This window comes from Pezoporus flaviventris, unplaced genomic scaffold (assembly GCF_033815535.1).
Source record: "Pezoporus flaviventris isolate CSIRO_AGI_PZ_B2104156 unplaced genomic scaffold, CSIRO_AGI_Pfla_v1 ptg000045l, whole genome shotgun sequence".
NCBI lineage: Eukaryota > Metazoa > Chordata > Aves > Psittaciformes > Psittacidae > Pezoporus > Pezoporus flaviventris.
The window spans coordinates 8,724,539-8,744,579 of record NW_026892593.1 but is presented as its reverse complement, the minus strand read 5'-3'; the positions used below and the strand labels follow the sequence as shown (position 1 = coordinate 8,744,579).

Here is a 20,041-nt window from a genome sequence, read left to right as displayed (position 1 = left end):
TAAGGAGGTGCTATAATGCACATTTTACAAATGAGCTGGGTGGAAGGGCAGACTTTGGGAATTTCCTGCACTTTTAGTGCGCACTCAAACGCATAGCTACTTACCTGCAGTGTGGATGGGCACTGGCATGTGGGATGTAGGCTACAGCAATATTCACATGGTCTTTTTTAAAGTGATGTCGTGTAATCTATGTCAAACTGACATGACAACCTGAAATGCTTCCTAGAAAGACTTCAGCTCTACGTACTGAACAAGGCAAATGTGAGCATGTTGAGCTAGGGCTTGGGAACCAACCATGTCTTGGCTGCTCATGGCTTTCAGGCAGATCGGGTACAGAAGAGGCAGATGCTGAGTTACTCACTCAAAACTGAACAGAAACACTGGTAAATCAGCAGGTAGAACCCAGCTTCCGGGTTTGAATCCTAATCAGTATAAAGACTGCTATTTGTGTTTTTCTAGAACTGTATTTAAAATTATTCTTCAGATTGATTTTTTTGTATACAGTAAAACAACAGGAAGCTGATACAAAAATCTTAGAAATGTTTTCTGGGAATACTTCTGGAAAGTGATAGATACAAAGGACTGACAACACATTCAGGAAAAATGTGTCTTGGTCACAATCCTGCAGCAAGTTCCGTGACAGCACAAAAGCTGTGTTCATGCATAAGACAGCTCCTCCCCACCACACTATGTACATTTGTGTCTATCGATTTCTACCATATAGTTTCAAATACTTGCCAAAATATTTCACAAGAATGTCCAGACCAAATGGTCAGAAACAATTACTTGATGAAGGATGCTGTGTAACTAATGCCATTCTGTAATTAACTGCAATAAACAGAAATCTTTGTAGGCAGATAGTCCTACAAAGAATCAGTACAATTAACGAAAAATGTAAACAGCATGTTTTTCTTTGTCAGAGTATCAAATATTTGAATGTACTAAAAAAAAGAAAGGAAGGATTCCCTTGTTAGCCTATCACAGTGACAATTACACCATGCTTCTTTACTGTTTGAACCGATTGTTCTTTGTGTCGCTCCCATTCCTCATCATCTTTGTCCAGATCAAAAGTTTCTGGATAAATGGGCAGCTTGTCTTTTGGGCATTCCTCATAATAACTTCGAACATATTTTCCGACAGACCATCCTTTGTATTCCTCAGGCATTTTGCATTCGAGGCCATTGTAGTGAACATTGTAGTGATGCTTCAACCAGTAGAACAGATAATGAATGTTGTAATCGCATCTCCAAGGGTTGTCTCTCAGCCACAGTATTTTTAGAAAGTAAAGATCTTCCAGTACTCCATATTCAAAATTCTGCAAGCTGTTGTTTGATAGATCCAGCTCCTCTAAGTTATTGAGGCCTGAGAAAGCAGCTAGTCAATAGAAAAATGGTTATTGGGACCTCATAAAAGCAAGTTAGAAAAAACCCATGCATACCTGCAACAGGAGAAACATTTTCATAATTATACATTTATTAATTTGGGAGGGGCTAAAGGCTGCAAAAACAGACTTTCCAAACTCTGAACTTTAAAATATGTCTTGAACCTTGAGAAGTGAGGTATTGGTATAAATATATTGACATTAGGGGAGTTGTATTGCTGGTAAGGTTATAATATTCTTAATGGGCATGCATGAGTATGGAATAGGTACAGTGAAGGTGAATGAATGTTTTATTTGCTCATAGAAGTCAACTGTTATTGCTGTGATACAGTAGAAATATGGGAATTTATTATGTACTAATGTGCAGGGCTAATAGCGTTTGTATGTACATGTGTATTTGTGTGTGTGCGTAGAACCTTTAAATTAGTGTTTTAAGATATGGAAGATAATAACATAGAGCTTCATAATAAAGCTTCTGAGTCACATTTCAGAGAGCAGTTCATACTTTTTGCAAATATACCATTTCATTTAATGGTGGAAGTCTTAATTTAAGTAAATCAACTACCTGTAATGTTAAACCTTGTAAGTACCAGTGTACTGATTGCTACTGTTGTTTAACTGCCAAAATGCTACTAGAGAAGGCTCTTTTTGCTTCATACTTCTACCTGTCTCCTTGTGTCTGCTTTCATAATGAAAAACTGAATACACATAGGCTATAAGCAAACTGCCAACAAGGCCATTTGAGTTCTAATAATGTATAAATTATGAGCAATTATATGTTGTGATTTTTAACCCAAAAGTGTTTAAATACTTTTCCTTTGTCTTTTACTTTATTGTCCAATATAATTTAAAAGCAGCCTCATTATGTGACAAGTTTTCTTAGATTCAGCAAAGATATTGAAAACATCATTCAGCTCTTTCGCATTTTGGGAAGTGATTAGCCTTCAGTCTGCACAATTAAATTTTGCACTTGCTTGGTTTAGTGTTAAGAAAGGGCAGCTGAAATCAGTGTCTCTTCATTGACTTCCATGATGAATACATTTCAGTGCAAACCTTTACTCTATGAATTGAGTGGTACAAAAGGTAAAATTTGAACCAGTTTCTCAAATTTAAAATCCTTTTCCCCCACATTTATATCTGATAGACATTATTAAAGTTTAAATTTAATAACACCAATCACTTTTTAATGACTGTTTTAAATTATTCTTACCAGGATCAATGTAGGCTATTCCATTACCATTTAGGTTTAATATCTTCAGTTCACTGACATCATCAAACTCTTTGGCTCGTAGTTGTCTAATTTTGTTGCTGGACAAATCAAGTTTAACTATATCTGGAGGTATGTTACCTGGAACTTTCTTTAAATCTTAAAAAAAAATGAAAAGGAAACAACTGTTAGCTTCAGATTATTCTTTCTGCTTAGGTACCACAGAATTTTGTCAGTCTAGCATTGCTTCTTGTTTTCTCCTTTTTATCCTCAATAGTAGTGTCAACATGTTTCTTCAACTTCTGAATTTCTTTGCTTTGTTCACTTGTATATTTACATTTCATCTGAAAATTGCACTCTTCAGTAGTGCTTATAGTAAAGCCTCTGCGGTTTATATTTTTATTCTAACAGAACTGTACTATTCTTTCACATAGGAGTAGGGTGAGTAGTGAAAATACTATACTAATAAAAAGCATGTGTTAAGGGCTTGATTATTTAAAGAAAAGAAATCAGAGTAATTATATTAAAAAATGTTCCTTGGTAAATGTTCATTGGTTCTTCCATGATCAAATGATAGTGTGCTGTCTTACATCCTTTGTTCTATGTTGCCAAAAGGTAAAATGTTCTAAAATTGTATCAGCAATTAAAATATAGTAATATTCATAGTTCTGTAGTTACTGTATGGAGTGTTTTAGTAATATTGAAGACTTTATATTTGTTACAATACTTACAGGTAGCATAGTGTCATTCTATCTAGTTCTCCCTACCAAAGTATCCAAGGACTGTGTGCGTATCCTTATAATGTTCCTTGCTCCTTGCAAGAGTTACAGGAAGAATAGCTTCTCGTCTAGTAGTAAGGGCACATTCTTGAGAAGTGCAGACTGTGGTTTGAATCTTCACAGGATAATGTTAATAAACTTAATCTCTAGGATTATGTTTACTTAATGGGGGTTATAATCCTGGCTGTTGCTACAAGAAAATGATTGTTATCTCTTATTTGACCATCTCTGACTGAAAGCAAGTAGCTCCTGGATCTGTGCTGAAATCCTTGCTGTCAGTGTACTTCTAAAGTTCTGTAGATGTCTAAAGCAACATGTCAGAGTCTTCCTGACTCGTATTTGATTCTGAGCAGAGCTTTGGTATTCTAAACACATAAATGTTATAACTACTCCAGCCTGCTCTGGTTGGAGTGCTTCCTGCTAGTGCAGATGTCAAAGTTTCAGGGCCTACTTATCAGCAAATGAATGAAAATTATGCTTGAATTTGAGACTTTGAGAGTTTGTCAGTACTAGAAAGCAGATTTTTTCAGCTGTTCTTGCAAATACTAATTCTTTTGCGGAAAAGCAAACAGAAATGACTTCTGTATCCAACTTTTGTTGCTTTTTTTTTGGTAAAACAGAATAAAAGACGTAAGATTCATTCTGAAGTACTGAAAGATCTGGTGTGTATCACTGGTCTGATGGAATATAAACAAGTTCTTCAAAAAGGAGAACATACACATGGTTATATGTATTTTTAAGATGTTTCTTTCGTGAGCTCTCTGACATAAACTGAAAGCTGATGGCCTGTTTTATCTCCTTAGAGATGCATTGTTCTGGTACACTGCTTGTCACTTCATTCCCTCCATCGTAAGGGAATAATGAATTGCAGCTTTTCATGTTATCTTACAGGTTGGGAAACTGATACACCTTTTTTCTGACTCTGAAATCTTGTTAATATGGATTATACTCGTATTTCTAATGAAAAATCCAATGAAATTGTGCATCTGCTGCACAGTAATCATATGCAAAGGAAGTACAGTGCTCTCATCAAAGATTACGTTATGTTCAGAAATCCTAAATATCCATGGGGTATTTGCATCCAGCTGTCAAGAGTATGCACAGTAGATCTGATACTTACTATAGAATATTGAATGTACTCAATGTTTCTGTGCTAGACATTCAGGAAGTCCTGGGCTGGACTTCTTGACCTGATGGAGGGAGTTCCTGTACCCTCATGTAGTCTAGTTCACTCATGTAGAGCTTGATGTAACATTATTCCTTCATTATTAATACTTAAGACAGCAAACAGGTTTTTAAAAAATACCATAAAAGCCTGTGAAACTCCCATAAAGAGCAGACCACATTGAATATTTCTGTGAACTTACAGAAAAAAGTAACATTTTTCTTGCTGAATCTTTTTGAAAATATTCATGTGTTCAGCTCATCTCTTTGACATCACTAGATGGGGAGAGCCAGAAGGTCAGCCTTCTCTTCTATTAAGATTTTAATATGTGCTTGGTTTCTGTTCAGTAGCACGGTTTAGTGGAGATGTAAGGTAATAATGATATAATTTAGATTTTATGAAGGATAATTAAGATTGCAATCTATAATCGAATAATTAAGATCCTATTTACAAGGAAAGGTATGGTTATGGGAATATTCAGAAATTAGTTAATGTTAGCCACTTAAAAAAGCATAAAATATTAATGAGAAAGATGCCTGGTAAGACATAGAGAAAAGCGAGTCATAGGAAGAAGAAAGGAATTTAAAAGGTGGAAAAAAGTAAAAATGTGGACCATTTTTTATGCCATACGTAGTAGATAAACCATGAAATCAAATACTGAAATTGTTAAATCTTTATATTTAGGTATTGTCACCTTATACTGATTTCTGTGCTTGGCGCTGGCATTAAGGCCCAAGAGTAAGGGTGCACAGAGTAGTTACAGAAATTGAAGTCACTGTTCAAGCAAACAGAAGTTTAGCAAACACAACACAAGATACAAGTGGGCAAACCATAGTGCAGTGATTCGGTATTGCAGACTATGCTTTGCAAAACTTGGGAAAAAAAACTCCCAGTTTTGGCTACTTCTAGTAATGCTTTTTATTTCAGATTTGTAATGTTAAAGAATGAGTCTTTTCTCAATATTTGATTGTTTGCTTTGTTTTATCATGGGATAAAGTGTGGGAAATAAAAGATGAATAAATGTACACTTTTTTGTTGAGTTGTGCCCCATCTGGTCTACCCTGAAGGCTTAACTGTGGCTTTTAAGAGCCTGAGAAGGATTTAGAAATGGAATGGATCCGAGTGTTTGAAAAACATTTCTTGAAGGCACTTCAATTTTGAAATGTTTGCTGGGTGCTGGGAAGAAGCACATAGGGGAAGTATTTCTTTATGAACAAAATCATACAATTTCTTCCCTTAGTAGAAGAAATCTTGCACAGAAAATGTGAGGATGCAATAGCTCTCCTTTGCAGCCAGGTTCCTTTTGGCACTGTAAGAACAGCTGGCTGCTCCAGTCCTGTTTCACAGATCACTTCTGTCAAAGTTGTTTGGGTTTGTACACTGGAAAGAAGAAAAGACACTGCTTTTCTCTATCTGTGCAATAATTTCAGCACAGCTGTAATTTAATTAGTATGTTTATAGTTGTAAAATCAGACTTATGAGGTACTGGTAACTTGTGAGGTGCTGGTCCTTCAGTAAGTGTGTTCTTAATTTTATTCCTGTTGACTTTTGTTTGATGTCTTATACCAGAGCACTAAAGGATATCTGTGGAGTCAGGGTGGCAGAGTAGAGGTAGCATGCAGAAAGAACTCCTACTTGTTGACTGTAGTTATGAGAAAAAAACAACAGAAGTACTTAAAGTAATGTGGGTACTAGTTCTATATTAATTTGCTGTAAATAGTATGTGAATAAATGTAGTAAAGGAGCAAGAATATTAAAGAATATTAAAATCATTATTTCAGTTATAAAGACAGATACAAACCTTTTCTTCTGCAGTTGAGAGTTGGTACAGGAAACACATACATGTGGCATGAAGCGGAATCAAATTCTGGTTTGGCAGCTTCAGGCTTTTCCCGTTTTATATTTTGGGGGTCCTGCCTGGTTTCTTCACTACATAGCTGTTCAGCTCTTATCTGCTTTAGCTTTTGATTTTTCAGTCCTATTGGATGCACACACTTGGCATAATTTCCCAAATTCCTGTTTGCTGGAACCTGCAGCATTGTAACAAGAGCTTCTAGTTCACAGTTGCAATGCCAGGGATTATCATAAAGACGTAGGTAGTTTAGACTGGGTGTATAAACAAAAATCTCCTCAGATAAACTCTTAATTTGGTTATGCTGAAGTAAGAGTGTGGTGAGTTTATCCAAACCGAAAAAAGCCTCGCTCTCAATTTTTGATATATCATTCTGTTGTAAATCCAGACTTTTCAGTGCTTTGTACTTGGAAAACATGTTGTTCTTCAGTTTACGAATCCTGTTTCTTGCTAGCAGCATGTGTTTTAAATCCTCTGGCCAATCAGGTGCCACAAAAATCAATTTTCTTTCCTGACAATCTAGGTATTTCTCATGAAGATAAGTGTATATATCACACGGTAGGCCTTGGGCATTGCGCTTAACAGTGCTAGATGCTCTCCGTAAGATGTTTTCCCTTTCATTGTTTCTCAAACTCCTAATCCTTGTCTTCCTACTGTCAGATGCTTTACAAAGAAGTAGTAGTAGTATAATAGTAACTACTTGCATCCTGACATTCAGCTGGCCCCAGCTATTTTCTGTGACAGCTGTAACGGTTGAAATTTTTGGATAATCTTAATCAGTGTTGTACAGATCTGAGGAGACACAGCTGGAGTATGTGGGATCCCTGTGCTGGAAGAGAAGTAAAACATTACACCAGATGAAACAGGCATTTTCGTAGAGGCTTGAACATAATATACAGTATTCGGTCAAATAATCATCACACTACTTGGAGCTTCACAAATACTTTGAACATTTAATGTCCTATCTCTTTTTTTTTTTTTTTGTGTTGCTGTTTTTTACTGTCTCTAGTTTATTGTTATTCATTTTTATTAAACATGGGAAACTATATGGACCCATTTCTAACTGATCTTTATTAAAAGGTTCTCATGTATTCAGGAAAATAACATCAGGCTGAATCTTCTTTGTATTTAAGTTCATCTTGGAAAATGAGCTTGAAAGAGGACCTTGAAGCTGATACTTTCCAGCTTTCTGAATGTCGACCCACTGGAACACATCTAGTGCCTATCAACTTCTCAGTTATAGACTATGCTCAAATGCAGTCTCGTTTTCAGGTTGAGCCCAAATTTACCATTTATGTATTTACCATACAAATTTACTAGCCCTGCTTACTACCAAATGTCTCTTATGGCCCATGTCAGGTAGAGAAAGTTGTCTCAGAAAGACCACAAGAAGAGCTTATCAGGTTATATGTCATCTGAGTGTAGGCAGAGTGCAGAAGAGAACTTGGTGGTCATGGCCATGGTGTGCTTTAAACCAGTTGCAGGTCTGTCCACCTAAGGAGGAACAGTACAGAGTGGTAAGCCAGGAGCTTCCAGCTTTCTACGAAAGCTAAACACAGTCTTGAGGAATTATTATTAGGGGAAGAAAAGGACTGCTGCCCACAATCGAGTCTAAAATGCCTCAGTATTTTTAGTAATTTTTCAGCCTGTGTTCCCTCCTGAATTTCCCATAGTACTCCTGTGTATTGCCATTTTCCTTCATCTTCAGTGAAGTTTGGCCATAAGGTCATCTTTCCTTAAAATCATTTTAACCCCTCAGCTTGCTGTATTTTCTAACTATTTTCAAACTCACAAATTTCTTTTGCTAATCAGTATCATCCCTTCTGAAACTTTTTTCTCATTCTTCAATGAGAACATCATACTGTTTGGAGTAACTACTTAGTTAATTTTTCTCTATGATTGTGGACCTTTGCACCTGGCAAGGTATTGATCTTGAGTGCAGATCATTGCACAGATGTACTGTTTCTAAACACTGTTGATCTGGGCTCAAAAAACTTGGTTTTTGTCTGGAGGAAAGGTGGCACAGTAAACGAACTAATATCAGGTAAAATACTTTTGAAAGCAAAGAGATTTTTAATTTTAAAAGAAATTGGTAGATAAATTTAAACCATATCTCAGCTATAGAGAGTTCTTGGTATTTGTGCAGTTATTAGACAAATGGAGCAGTCTTGTCTACACCTGTTGCTGCATCCCTCTAATCCAAGTGGCTGGTTCCCATTATTACCTTTGAAAACTCATTGATTGGTTTCTCCATTTTGTTCCTGTTGTTACCAGCTGTCTATCTTCATTCAGTCTCTGTTGGTTTGAATGTCAGTGCGAATGAGTGTTTGCATAAACAACTTTATCCCTTACATGAAAAATTGCATTTTATATGTAACTTTTTGGCAGCTATATGCTAGTCAGTGTAAATTGATTATGTGTTTTAATAACTTGAATCTTAACTGGGATCCTCTGTGTTGTTTTGAACTGTTAATTGTTCTGGTAATGTGATAGCTCATTCTATCCAGCAGAGCTAGGAAATAGAAAAAGAACTTGGGGTAGGAAAGGTAATAAAAAATTATAGGAAAATTCCTTCCTCTTCCTTTCCATCTCCTGAGTCCGGATTGTTTTACTAGTATTACATTTCTGCCTGCTAACTAAAATATATTCAGCTATAATACCAAAATTAGCAACTGCTTTTAGTAGCATGTACGCATTCACATGTAAAATTATAACTGTCTTTTCTAGTTCTGGGGCAAAAAAAAAACATGTAAGAGCTATGTAATTTCTGTGGCTTAGCAGCCTTAAGGATGATTTTGATTGGTTAGGTTCTTTTCAGATGCGCAGTCCCTCTCAGTATTGTCCTACTCCTCAAAAAGGCACTGAGTTAGACAGAGTTACAGGATATCAGTGAAGCCACAGTCCCTGTAGAAAACATCATACAGATCTATTGTTGTACTAATGCTTATTGCAGTTGAAAACATGTAATTTTTCTTACCATATGAAAATGTGTTTTTAAATATTTTTAAAATATATTTATTTTCACTGTATAAACCTTTCATATAGCATTTTCCATATCAGGCATCTGTATATCAGGCCTATTTTGATCATTTCAGTTTAAACAGATCAGTTATTTTGAAGATTAGATTAAGGCAAAAGGTATTACTATGTTTAATAAGGGTTTTTGCATCTTTTACTTGGAGAATAGACTCAAAATTTGGCAGAAGAGTGGCTGAAAGGATGTGTGTTTTTTCTAGTGTCAGGCATCTATCTTTCATTATTTTGTTAGAATTGCAGCAGTCTCTGCAAAATAAGAGTTTCTAAAAATAATGATTATATGCACAGAGAAGAGACTGTCTCAGGCAGTTAAATTCTCTGAAATTCAATACCTGCAGAAGATGAGCAGGGCTTTTCCTACAATTGGTCTAATGGCACCACCTCATAAACCTATATGGAAAACTCAACTCTGGCATTTCCTAACATCAGATTGCTTAATCAGGTAGCTTTCTGGTCCTTTGGTAACATAAGACTGAAAACAGCTTGGCTCCTGAGTGTGCCATTCATTGATGGAGTGTAAGAATAGACATTTCCTCAGGACAGCTTTCTCCAACCTTATATTCTGCTTTTGGGGTTTTTTTGGTGCTTCTCAGTAATCTGCTGTGGTTGTGGTTTAAGGGAGGCCTTGATGGACTGAATCTGTAGTATGAATTCTTATGTTTGTGTTGTACACTGAGAATTTGAACTGTTCACTCTTATTATTCACTTTTTTATTATTTTTAGGTGCATGTAAGAATTTGCAAGGCTTAAATCTCTCTGAATGCCAGGGATTAAATGTAAGTACTTCAGACCTTTCTCATGAACTCTAATTTCTAATGAGAAGGAGGATTTCTAAAGAGCTGTGTTTATTTGGACACACATATCTTCCTGATAGAAAGTAGAGAGTTGTGTTCTCAAGTACTTTGAAAATGGAATTCAGTAGGATTCAGAGATACTCAGTGAAGTTCTCATTTGTTTTCTACAGTTCTAATACAAATTGATATATTCAATCTCAATTAATTTTAATAAACATGCTCCAAAACTTTACCAGTCTGGGGTGGGGGTTTTTTTGTGTTTTAAGTTTGGAGTTGGCAACAACTATACATTTCAATCCTATATTGTTTTCGGGTTCCTTTATTCCTTCACTCAGTAATACACATAGGCTCTAAAAAATTCTCACTATATTTTTAGATATTTGTGAGAGCCTTTATTTGAAAGGTATCTAAGTATGCAATCACCATCATCACTATATAGTTGTCTGTTCTTTTTCCTTTAGCATTTTCAGTTTTATTGCACTTCCATTAATTTTCTTTAATGTTTTTCAATTACCTTTCTCTGATGGAAAAATGATGTTTGACTCTGCTATATAATATTATAATTACAGTGTAATATTCAGAGGTTGTACGCTTCTCAATGATTTTTTTGATCCTTGATTCTGTTGCTCCTGAAAGAAGACAATAAGTTAAAGTGGGCCAGGGCTTTGTAAAGACTCAAACACTTTCATAACTGTCTATTCTGTTTGCTTGCTCATATACATTTGATATGTACCAGCAAGCACATCCCTAGGTGGTGTCAGGGCCTCGTTCGTGGGATGGTAGGGACTTGCTGGTTTCATTCTTGCCAATACAGCCTAGTATGCAGTTGGTCCTTTCTTGAAAGGACACACAGTTGACATACACTGAAATGATTACTGACCAGCACTTTCAGGTCAGTGTGTTTGATAGCTGCTTTCTGACCAGTGTCTAGACTACTGATGCACAGGGTTATTCTAACCCAGATGCAGGACTTCTGCATTTGCCTTTGTTGAACTTCATGAGGTTTCCATTAGCCCATTTTTCCAGACTAAATCTCTCTGAATAGCAGTTTTAGTCTCCAGTGCATTGACTCTTCCCCCAGATTGGAATAATTTGTGAATTTGCTGAGAATATACTCGTTTCCTATCATCCAAAATATTTATAAAGACATTTAATAGTATTGGCCCCCATATTGACCCTTGAGGGATGCCAGTTGCTACAAGCCACCAATGGGACTCTAGCACCACTAGTGACAGCCCTTAGGCCTGGCAATCCAGACAAATTTCACTCACCTTGAAGTCCACTGATCCAGCCTTTATTTAATTTGCTGAATTCAAGACTCAACAGCTGCATTTTCTCCATAGATCCAGTAATTTCATCATAGAAAACTATCACATTAGTGAGGAATGCTTTACCCTTCATAAATCCTTGCTGGCTCTTCACTATTACTTTTTCATCTTCCTTGGACAGGGCTTCAAGAAGGATTTGATACATAACCTTCCTAAGGACTTAGGTGAGGCTGACTGGCCTGTAATTTCCTGGATCCTCCTTCTTCTATTTCCTGTAAATTGGTGTGTCATTTCCTATCTTCCAGTCACAAGGAATCTTGTCTGTTCATTATGACCTTTCAAAAACAAGCAAGGCCTCTCAGTGACTGGAGCCAACTCAGTACTCTTTGATGCATCCTTTCTCATCCCATTTCCTCAAGTGCTCCCTGACATTACCTTCTTCTATCATAGTATTGCTTCACTTCCACAGATAATGCTAGTAGGCTCCTGCAGGGCAGCCTTAGTAATAAAATCTGAGGCAAAAAAAGTCATTCAGTACCTTGGCCTTGAAGATCAACAAGCTGTCCTGGACCCTTTTGCCTTCCAGGGTTGTCTACCATGAGATCCTGTTAAGCAGATCCCTAAACAAGCTAAAATATGCTTGTTCTTCTACAATTTGTCCAATTTTCTACTCTCAGGATTTTAAAAAGTTCTCATTTCCATGGTTGCAGTAACCAAAACCACTCTATTTCTTCATATCCCTGAACAGATATTCCTTGTTGTGAAACAAGCCCAGAAGAACATGTTCCCTAGACTACTTGTCAGTCACCTGGATCAAGAGATTGTCTTCAAGACACTCTAAAAGTCTCCTGGATTGTTTGTGCCTAACAATATTGTTCTTCCAGCAGATAATCAGAGTGGTTAAAGTCTCTCATGAGTAACCAGGATAGGCAGTTGTAAGGTTTCCTTCAGCTGCTCAAAGGTTTCATCTACTTTCTTTTCTTGGTCAAACAGTCTGTAAATAGATACCTACCACAATGTAATCCTCATAGGTCTAACCTCTAATCCTTACAAATTAGATGTCAACTGACTTGACACCCTCCAATGCAATGCTCCACGGCATAGATTGCAACTTGTCTTCACCTTCTTGGGCTGTCATTCCTAAATATTCCATTACACTAATTGCAGCCCTCCAGTTATGTGTACTACACCTTGCATTGCTGGAATCCCAATAGAAGCATTGCTCTGCACCTGTGCATTCTTACTGGTTGATTCCCATGTTACAAGTGTTTGTGTTCAGACACTTCATATGGTCCCCTGGTTGTGCTGCTTTCACATGGAATGGAGAGTTTTCCCCATTGTGCCATTCACTAAATACTTTCTCACCATTTATGACTTGTTCTCTTCAGGTTATGGTTTTCTTCCATACCTATTTTTACTGGTGTCACCTCTCTCAAATCCTTTGTTTTAGGAATATACTTCAAAGCACAAACTCTTCCTTGAAGCTGATTGGTATTGAATTTCCAGCTATCTTGGTGATCCTTTAGTAGAAAGATGACCACGACATGGCAAGAGATACACACTCAACTATAACATTTTTGTGTATAAGTGCTGACCTTTTGCCTTTCTATTATGTTGACTTTTATTGTGAAACACTCTTCATACTAGGAGATTTGTTCCCATTATGGATTGGAATAGAATGGAATGATATATAGAACAATATAGGTAGTACCAATTTTGCAGGTCAATAAAAATTGGAAGCCTTGTAATTAATCAAATCTAATATTCCACCTAGAGGGTAGAACTAAACAGAAGGCTTTTTGTAAAAGATACTACTGGTCAGAGAAGTGTACCAGAGTTCATGGAGAAAATTAACCAGTGGTTTTAGATACCAGGATTAGCTAACAAGAATCTTGTTTCAGCAAAACATATAAATGTGCTAACCTTCAGTCATGTGAAAAGTCCCCTGTGTTCTGTAGGACTGTGTAGTTTATCATGTCTCCTTGAACTGGAATGTTAAAATTACCACACTTCAGTTGAGTAACAGTAGCATCATGTGTCTCTCAGTCTTCTACTTTGAAGCTTCCAAAGAAAATGGCTGTGGTAGTCATCATAAATCATCATGAGATTCTTATGATGATTTAAAGATACTTACTCGTGTTTTTTCCCCTTGTTACTCAGCATAAAAATGTAAGATAACAATACAAATATAATTTCGATGTAATTCTTGATTTTTTATTTTTAATTATCATTCAGGATGAATCGATGAGAGTCATATCAGAAGGCTGCAGATCTCTTCTCTATTTAAATCTGTCCTGTACAGATATTACAAATGGAACGCTACGACTATTGCCGAGGTAAAAGTAAACAGAAATATGGAAGTGTGTTTGTTGTAATCTTGCAGGAAACTTAGACGCATATTGTAGTAGAAATACTCTTTTTGAGTGATTTACAGGATTCTGTTTGCTATTCAAAATGAAAAAAATGCCGCATACATTTGACTTAGATAGCACTTCTTTTTTTTGGTATATTTAAAAATACCCTCTATATTTCATAGAGGTTTATAGAAACTTTCAAAAGAACGTGCTAGCCAATATTTTCCTGGGCATGTCCAGTTTTTGTGGTGATGCAAGAAGTTTGCAAGTTAGGTATGTTCTTAGAAATTTATTTCTGCAAGAGAGGATTGTGGGTAGGTGTATTGTGTGAGCCAAGGTCTTGTGCGACAACTGCAAAACAAAGAGTTAGTCCAAGCTCTTATTTGGAAGATCAGTGAGCTGAAGGTGAAGAATGCACATTCTTACAGAGGTCTGCCATTACTGTTTTAGGTGTATCCCTCCACGAGTCTTGAAGTCTGCCTGATAGGTAGAATTGCTGCATTAAAAGCTGCCATAAAGGAAAAGAGGTGTGCTGGTCCATGGTAGCAGCATCACAAAGACATACATAGGTTCGAAGATAGCTGTACATTGTTTCTCTTTACTGTAAGGAAAACTGATGTCTTCCTTTCAAAGCACACCCACAAAGTCCAGAAATATGTTTTTCTTTGCCATCTGTATGGTACATTTTGACCTTCATTTTACTTAGTCTATATATCCTCATGTTACTAACATTTGTTTTGGCAAAGTTTTCCTTTTAATGTGTCCAATCTTGCCATTAATTTTTTCATCAATATTATTCTTATCATAATCTGTGCTTTATCTGTGTTGGTTGGTATTTTGTCTTTTTAAATTTCCTTATATTTATGTTGAAGTTTGGAACAGCTGTTCTATAGGTAGTATCAGCCTATGTTATTCTGGGTACCTGAACATGCTGTTGCCACCAAAAGTCAGACCCATTCATTTCTGCTGATGTGTAAATAGCTTGTACCCAAGGAAAGAATTCTCTGGTGTAGGCAAAGCTTTCAATGCAATAAAATTTTTGAAACAAAAAAAAAAATTCTCCACTGAAAAAATACATTTTGCAGTTAACTTGTACCTCTCTAATAAAACATTTTCCCGGTCACACATGATGCTTCTGATTTAAGCCCGTAAGATACCAGTGTTTTTATTAATTTTTGGACAAAAAAGCAAAGCTTATTGTTTCTGAGATGGGGATGTACAAAAAGTTGGTGCCCTGTGAAAATGTTGATAGCAGACAAATTTCATGAACATTTCATATGCCATCTCAAAAGCATTAGCTCTCCACAAGTCCTGTGTAATAAGGTAACTATGGAAAGTTCTTAAAGGTGGCAGTATTGCATCTCATAATACTGCACATGAAGTTTGCTATTGTATATCAGATGTCCACTACTGGAACAAGGAACAAGGAAGTGTTGGCTGAATGTGCTCAAAACTGTTTGGTCATTTTTGATTCTCTCCTAGTGTTCCATACAACCATTTTAACCTCTGTATTACACAAGATTGTCAGCTGCAATTTCCCTTTGAAGAGTTCTCTTGCATATGGTAGACATGAATATTGTCTATCAGGAATAAAAATCAGAAAGTGATTTTGTCAGGTTGCTTTAAAACAATGATCCTGATATTGCTAATGCCAAAATTGAAAAACCATTATGACAGAACTCCTGCAGAATGTAATTGTAACACAAAACAGGGATGTGATCCCAGTCTTCAAAATGCAGTAAGAAAGGCTTAAGTTGGGCAGCCTTGTAACAACATATACTTTAAAAAGACTCAGAGCTAGCAGAGTATAAAACCCAGTCTCTTAATTTATTGTTTATTTTATCAGATAATTTTGGAAGTATACTATCTCTGAGTTCCACTCATTTGTGTGGAATATGTCACTAACATGTAAAAAGGTTTATGCTTCTCGAAGAAGAGTATTTTTATTCCTGTATTTAATATGAATTAAATGTTTCCATTAAAAAAATCCCACATCACAAACACATTCCTTTATATTCTAATATCTGGTTCTGATGCATGTTCATTTTTCTTTTCTGTCTTGTGCTCAGTTCAAGTTAGCATGTTTCCCTACCCTATACTGAAAGTATAAACTGAGTTCCAAAAATGTATGACACTCCTTAAGCAGTCAGCTCCCCAGTGGGTGTTCCCATTTTTCTTCAAAATGCCTTCTTTTGCTGACTTGCAGAACTGTATGACTATATCCCTACAACTAAATGTCTACCAGAGCAGTAGGTCCTACTTCTAGGTTTTGATTTTCGGTATGCTTTCATTTGTGGTGCTCGTGGCAACTGTTATTTACTTCAGTTAGAAATGTAGTTCATGAAAGTGAATAGTTTTCAGTATGTTATAAACCAAAGTTGCAGACGGAAACTTAAGTATGTTCAGACTATAGATTCTTGCTTTTACAGAAAGCTGTTGATTAACATTTTCCACTTATACAGTTTATTTTCTTTAACTAGCATTTAGTACAAAGAAATGTTTTCCAAAAGAACTGGTTAAAACCTAACATTGGATGATTTTCTTTTGGATAATTCCCTTTTGTACCTCTTTCAATTCATTGTGTTCTTTTAATAGTTCTCTTCTAAATAATTATATGACTTGAGAAGCTGTAATTGTACTTTTATGTTTTTAGTGCCCTTTGATAGAGTTCTGGTTTTCATTTCCAGCAGGCACTGCTTGCAAAATCAATGGCAAAGACAGTCTAGCAAACTTACACCGAAAAGTCTGTTACTTTCAAAGTATGCACACAAAAATCCCATTTTAAAAAGTATGCTTTTGCAGTTATTTGATATAACTTTAAAATGATACTGTTTTCAGATGATGAAATATGTTGTATGATAGTACTATTCTCCAGTAATTTGCAATACAGCAGAGGGAAAAGTGCAGCAGAAGAAAGGGACTTTCAAACTTCAGATAATCCTATTTCGTATCAAATATCTTTACAGTAGTTTTCAGAATACTTTAACAGTTTTATGTTGTTTCTGCAAGATATCGCTGTAATAATTTGCTCTCTGTTTGCTTTTGTTGGTTGTTTTTTTTTTTCATTTGCAAACCAGCTTCCCCAATTTACAGCATCTGAGTTTAGCTCACTGCAGAAAATTCACAGACAAAGGTTTACTGTACCTGAGCACTGGAAAAGGCTGTCACAAGCTCATCTATTTGGATCTTTCAGGTTGCATTCAGGTTTGTAGGTCACATCTTTCTTTCATTCTGTGAAGAAGAGTATCCTTTATATGACTGGCTGCATCCTGCATTCATGGTATACTGAAGCAGAACAAGCCCTGCAGCAGACTTCCAGGGTTTTGAATTACATGACTACAGCTGTTTAAGTTTTACTGAGGAATAATAGCACTATAGGTTTGGCTCACTTCCAACAAACTGTCAGATCTATAAACAGCTAGTACTTACTGCATAATGAGAACAAGGCTTGCTTTTTGTAGCCATAAATAGACCAATTTTATGCCATTAGTTAGAATTTTAAATCAGGAGCTTTGAAAGCGCAGGTTTTACTAAGATCTGAAAAAAATAAAAGCCACTCTGCGCTGGAAAAATATGAATTTGCATTTGATTTCCTGAGAAGATAAATAATTAAAAAGTGAACTTTGGTAACTGTTTTATACTGGTTTAGTACATTGATTTAAGTAGAATTTATAACTGCAATCTAAAAATAGTTAATGTTTTGGACTATTTTTGTCTCCAACTAAACTTTTAAAGAAAACCAAGGTTTTACAATCTGGTATGATTTTAGAAGCTTTCAAACATACACTGTATCTTGAAAAATACTACAAAAGCAATATGAAATGCCAAACTGTAAGGCAATACAAGTCTGCCACTTTTTTAATAAAGACTCCCACATATATTTCTTTCTCCAAATCACAAAACACATGTGAAATGATAAAGATGATATGTAGTCCGAAGAATACAACGGGTTAACTTTCCATCTAGCAAAACCTTTTCAGAACCAAGGATGAAAGCAGATAGGGCAACAGGCTTGTTCTGACTGCTCTTCACTGTGAGTGTTTCTTGTTCTTGAGAATCATGCTGACACTATTGTGTGGTGACAGCATGAAATTTGAAATGAGGGCTGAGGTTAGAGGACAGGTAAGATCTACCTACCTCTGAGTTTCTTTTTCAAAATGCCAGTAGCTGGTTAGTTTTTCCAAAAGCAACATTCCTGCTTGTTCAGAAGAGCAATCATGAGCTGTGAGGATCTGCCTCTAGAAAGCATGATCTAATAGAAGTCAGAGAAAAATGATAACCATTGAACTAGGAAAACCACAATCCTCCCCTTTCCAGAGGAAAGTGGTTTTTCTCGCCAGTGTGTTTGAGAGCTCTGAGAGGGATTCCATGGCTTCCTCCATTTTGGGTTTCCCCACAACTCTGGACCAGTTCTTAATGACTATGACCGAGCACTTGAATAAACAGTTAAAACCAAAAAGAGCATCAAATTGCATCACTATTGCAGAAAGCACTTAAATAAGATAGAATTATCTTTTTTTTTCTCTTCTTCATTGGATGAACTAAGCCAAAGGGAACTTCTGTAAGGCTAATGTTTCAAGTTAGAAAAATGTAGTGAAGCGATAGTATAAACATTTAAATTATGCTTAAAAGTGTACTATAGGACAGAATATGTATTATTCCCATTACTTCATGTTTCCTTTTTTATTATTCCCTTCATTTTAACATCACAGGGTTTTATTACATGGGTTCTACTATTACCATTATTACAACTGTGGGATTTGAACAGCTGTTTTGCAAGCCCACCTGTAAAACAGGTGATTATGCTGATGATTCTACGAGTGGCAGCATGGGTGCCAGGGCATTTAAACAGCCTGTTAAAACATAGTTAGGCAGAAAACTGGGCATTAAGCGCACATTTTCTAGTCTGTTGTCATAAAACAAGGCAGTATTTCCTTTGACTGTTATATTAATACATGGTAATAAAAATGGATGAATTGTAGGCATGTTGGTTTTGCATAAAATTTCAGTAATTGAGGTTGTGTTGTTATGGCATGAGTGGTAACTATTTTCATTAATGAGTTTCAAGGTATTTTCATGAAAATACTGAGATTCTCTTGTGTCCTGCTTAAAAGGTGTCCTGTTACACCACTGATATTATCAGAGAATTACCTAGAAAGCACGAGTTTTCTTTGTCCTGCTTCTGAAACTGAATGGTGTAAGTGGAGAATTTTCTGCTATTAGACAAAAAAATGAAAAGGCAGAAGCTTATAAAGCAATTGCATGCCATTTACTGACATTTTAGATTGTAATTATGTAACTAGAACAGTTCAGTGCGGGATATTTTCAGTTAAATAGGAACATGGAGATTTTGAAAGCAATCTTTGTGTTGCCAACATTTATAGCTGGTTTTCAGGCTGGAACTATTCTGGCCCCAAATTTATTTGAACAGTCCATCAATTGCTGTCATCTACAACAGCTGGGTAAGAGATCACAAGCCATTGGGAATAGTAAACTTGACCCTTTCATTTCTTGATATCCTTCAGTGTTTGTGGGTACGACAGAGAAGCTATTGGGAAACATGTAGGCTTCACCAGTTTTCACAATCTGAGTTCCTCCTGCTCTGGTTTCATTAGGGGAAATCTCATTTTGGCAGCGTCAAAAAGGAATCATAGAATGCCAGGTTGGAAGGGACCTCAAAGATCATCTGGTTCAACCTTTCTGGGCAAAGCATGACCTAGACTAGATGTCCCAGCATCCTGTCCAGCTGCATCTTGAAAGTGTCCACCCTTAGGGAATCCACCACTTCCCTGGGGAGATTATTCCAATGGCTGATTGTTCTCACTGGGAAAAATTTTCCTCTTGTGTCCAGTCAAATCTCCCCTGGAGTAACTTGTGCCCATTACTCCTGGCTTTTTCCATGTGACTCCTCATTTAAAAGGGAATCTCCATCATCTTCGTTGCAACCCTTTCAATGCTAGAACATGGGGATAAGATCTCCTCTGAGCCTTCTTTTCTCCAGGCTGAGCAAACCCACCTCTCTCAACCTTTCCTCATATAGCAGGCTTCCCAGTCCTTGGATCATCTTTGTTGCTTGTCTGGACCCTCTCCAGCCTGTCCACGTCTTTTTTGCATAGAGGGGACGAAACTGAACACAGTATTCCAGGTGTGACGTGACAAGCGCTGAGTGGGATAGTGACTTTATCTCTGCTGGTGTTGTCCTTGT

The 20,041-nt window shown here is 36.4% G+C and overlaps 2 protein-coding genes across 6 annotated transcripts in view; one reads left to right on the top strand and one right to left on the bottom strand.

Moving 5' to 3' along the window:
• The window catches only part of FBXL13 (F-box and leucine rich repeat protein 13), an 84,555-nt gene that overhangs the window by 29,493 nt on the left and 35,021 nt on the right, over positions 1-20,041 (top strand). For all 5 annotated transcript variants that reach the window (XM_061467366.1, XM_061467368.1, XM_061467365.1 and 2 more), the window contains 3 exons: positions 10,144-10,196; positions 13,718-13,818; positions 16,914-17,040. In XM_061467366.1, the coding sequence (XP_061323350.1) occupies positions 10,144-10,196; positions 13,718-13,818; positions 16,914-17,040 (281 nt within the window). The remainder of the gene's footprint in view (positions 1-10,143; positions 10,197-13,717; positions 13,819-16,913; positions 17,041-20,041) is intronic.
• On the bottom strand, positions 526-19,466 carry LRRC17 (leucine rich repeat containing 17). Its single transcript, XM_061467374.1, has 5 exons — positions 17,974-19,466; positions 16,981-17,067; positions 6,334-7,213; positions 2,592-2,747; positions 526-1,374 (listed from the first exon to the last, which is right to left on the bottom strand). The coding sequence occupies exons 3-5, from the start codon at positions 7,088-7,090 to the stop codon at positions 971-973; spliced, it is 1,317 nt and encodes a 438-aa protein (XP_061323358.1). The 5' UTR covers positions 7,091-7,213; positions 16,981-17,067; positions 17,974-19,466; the 3' UTR covers positions 526-970.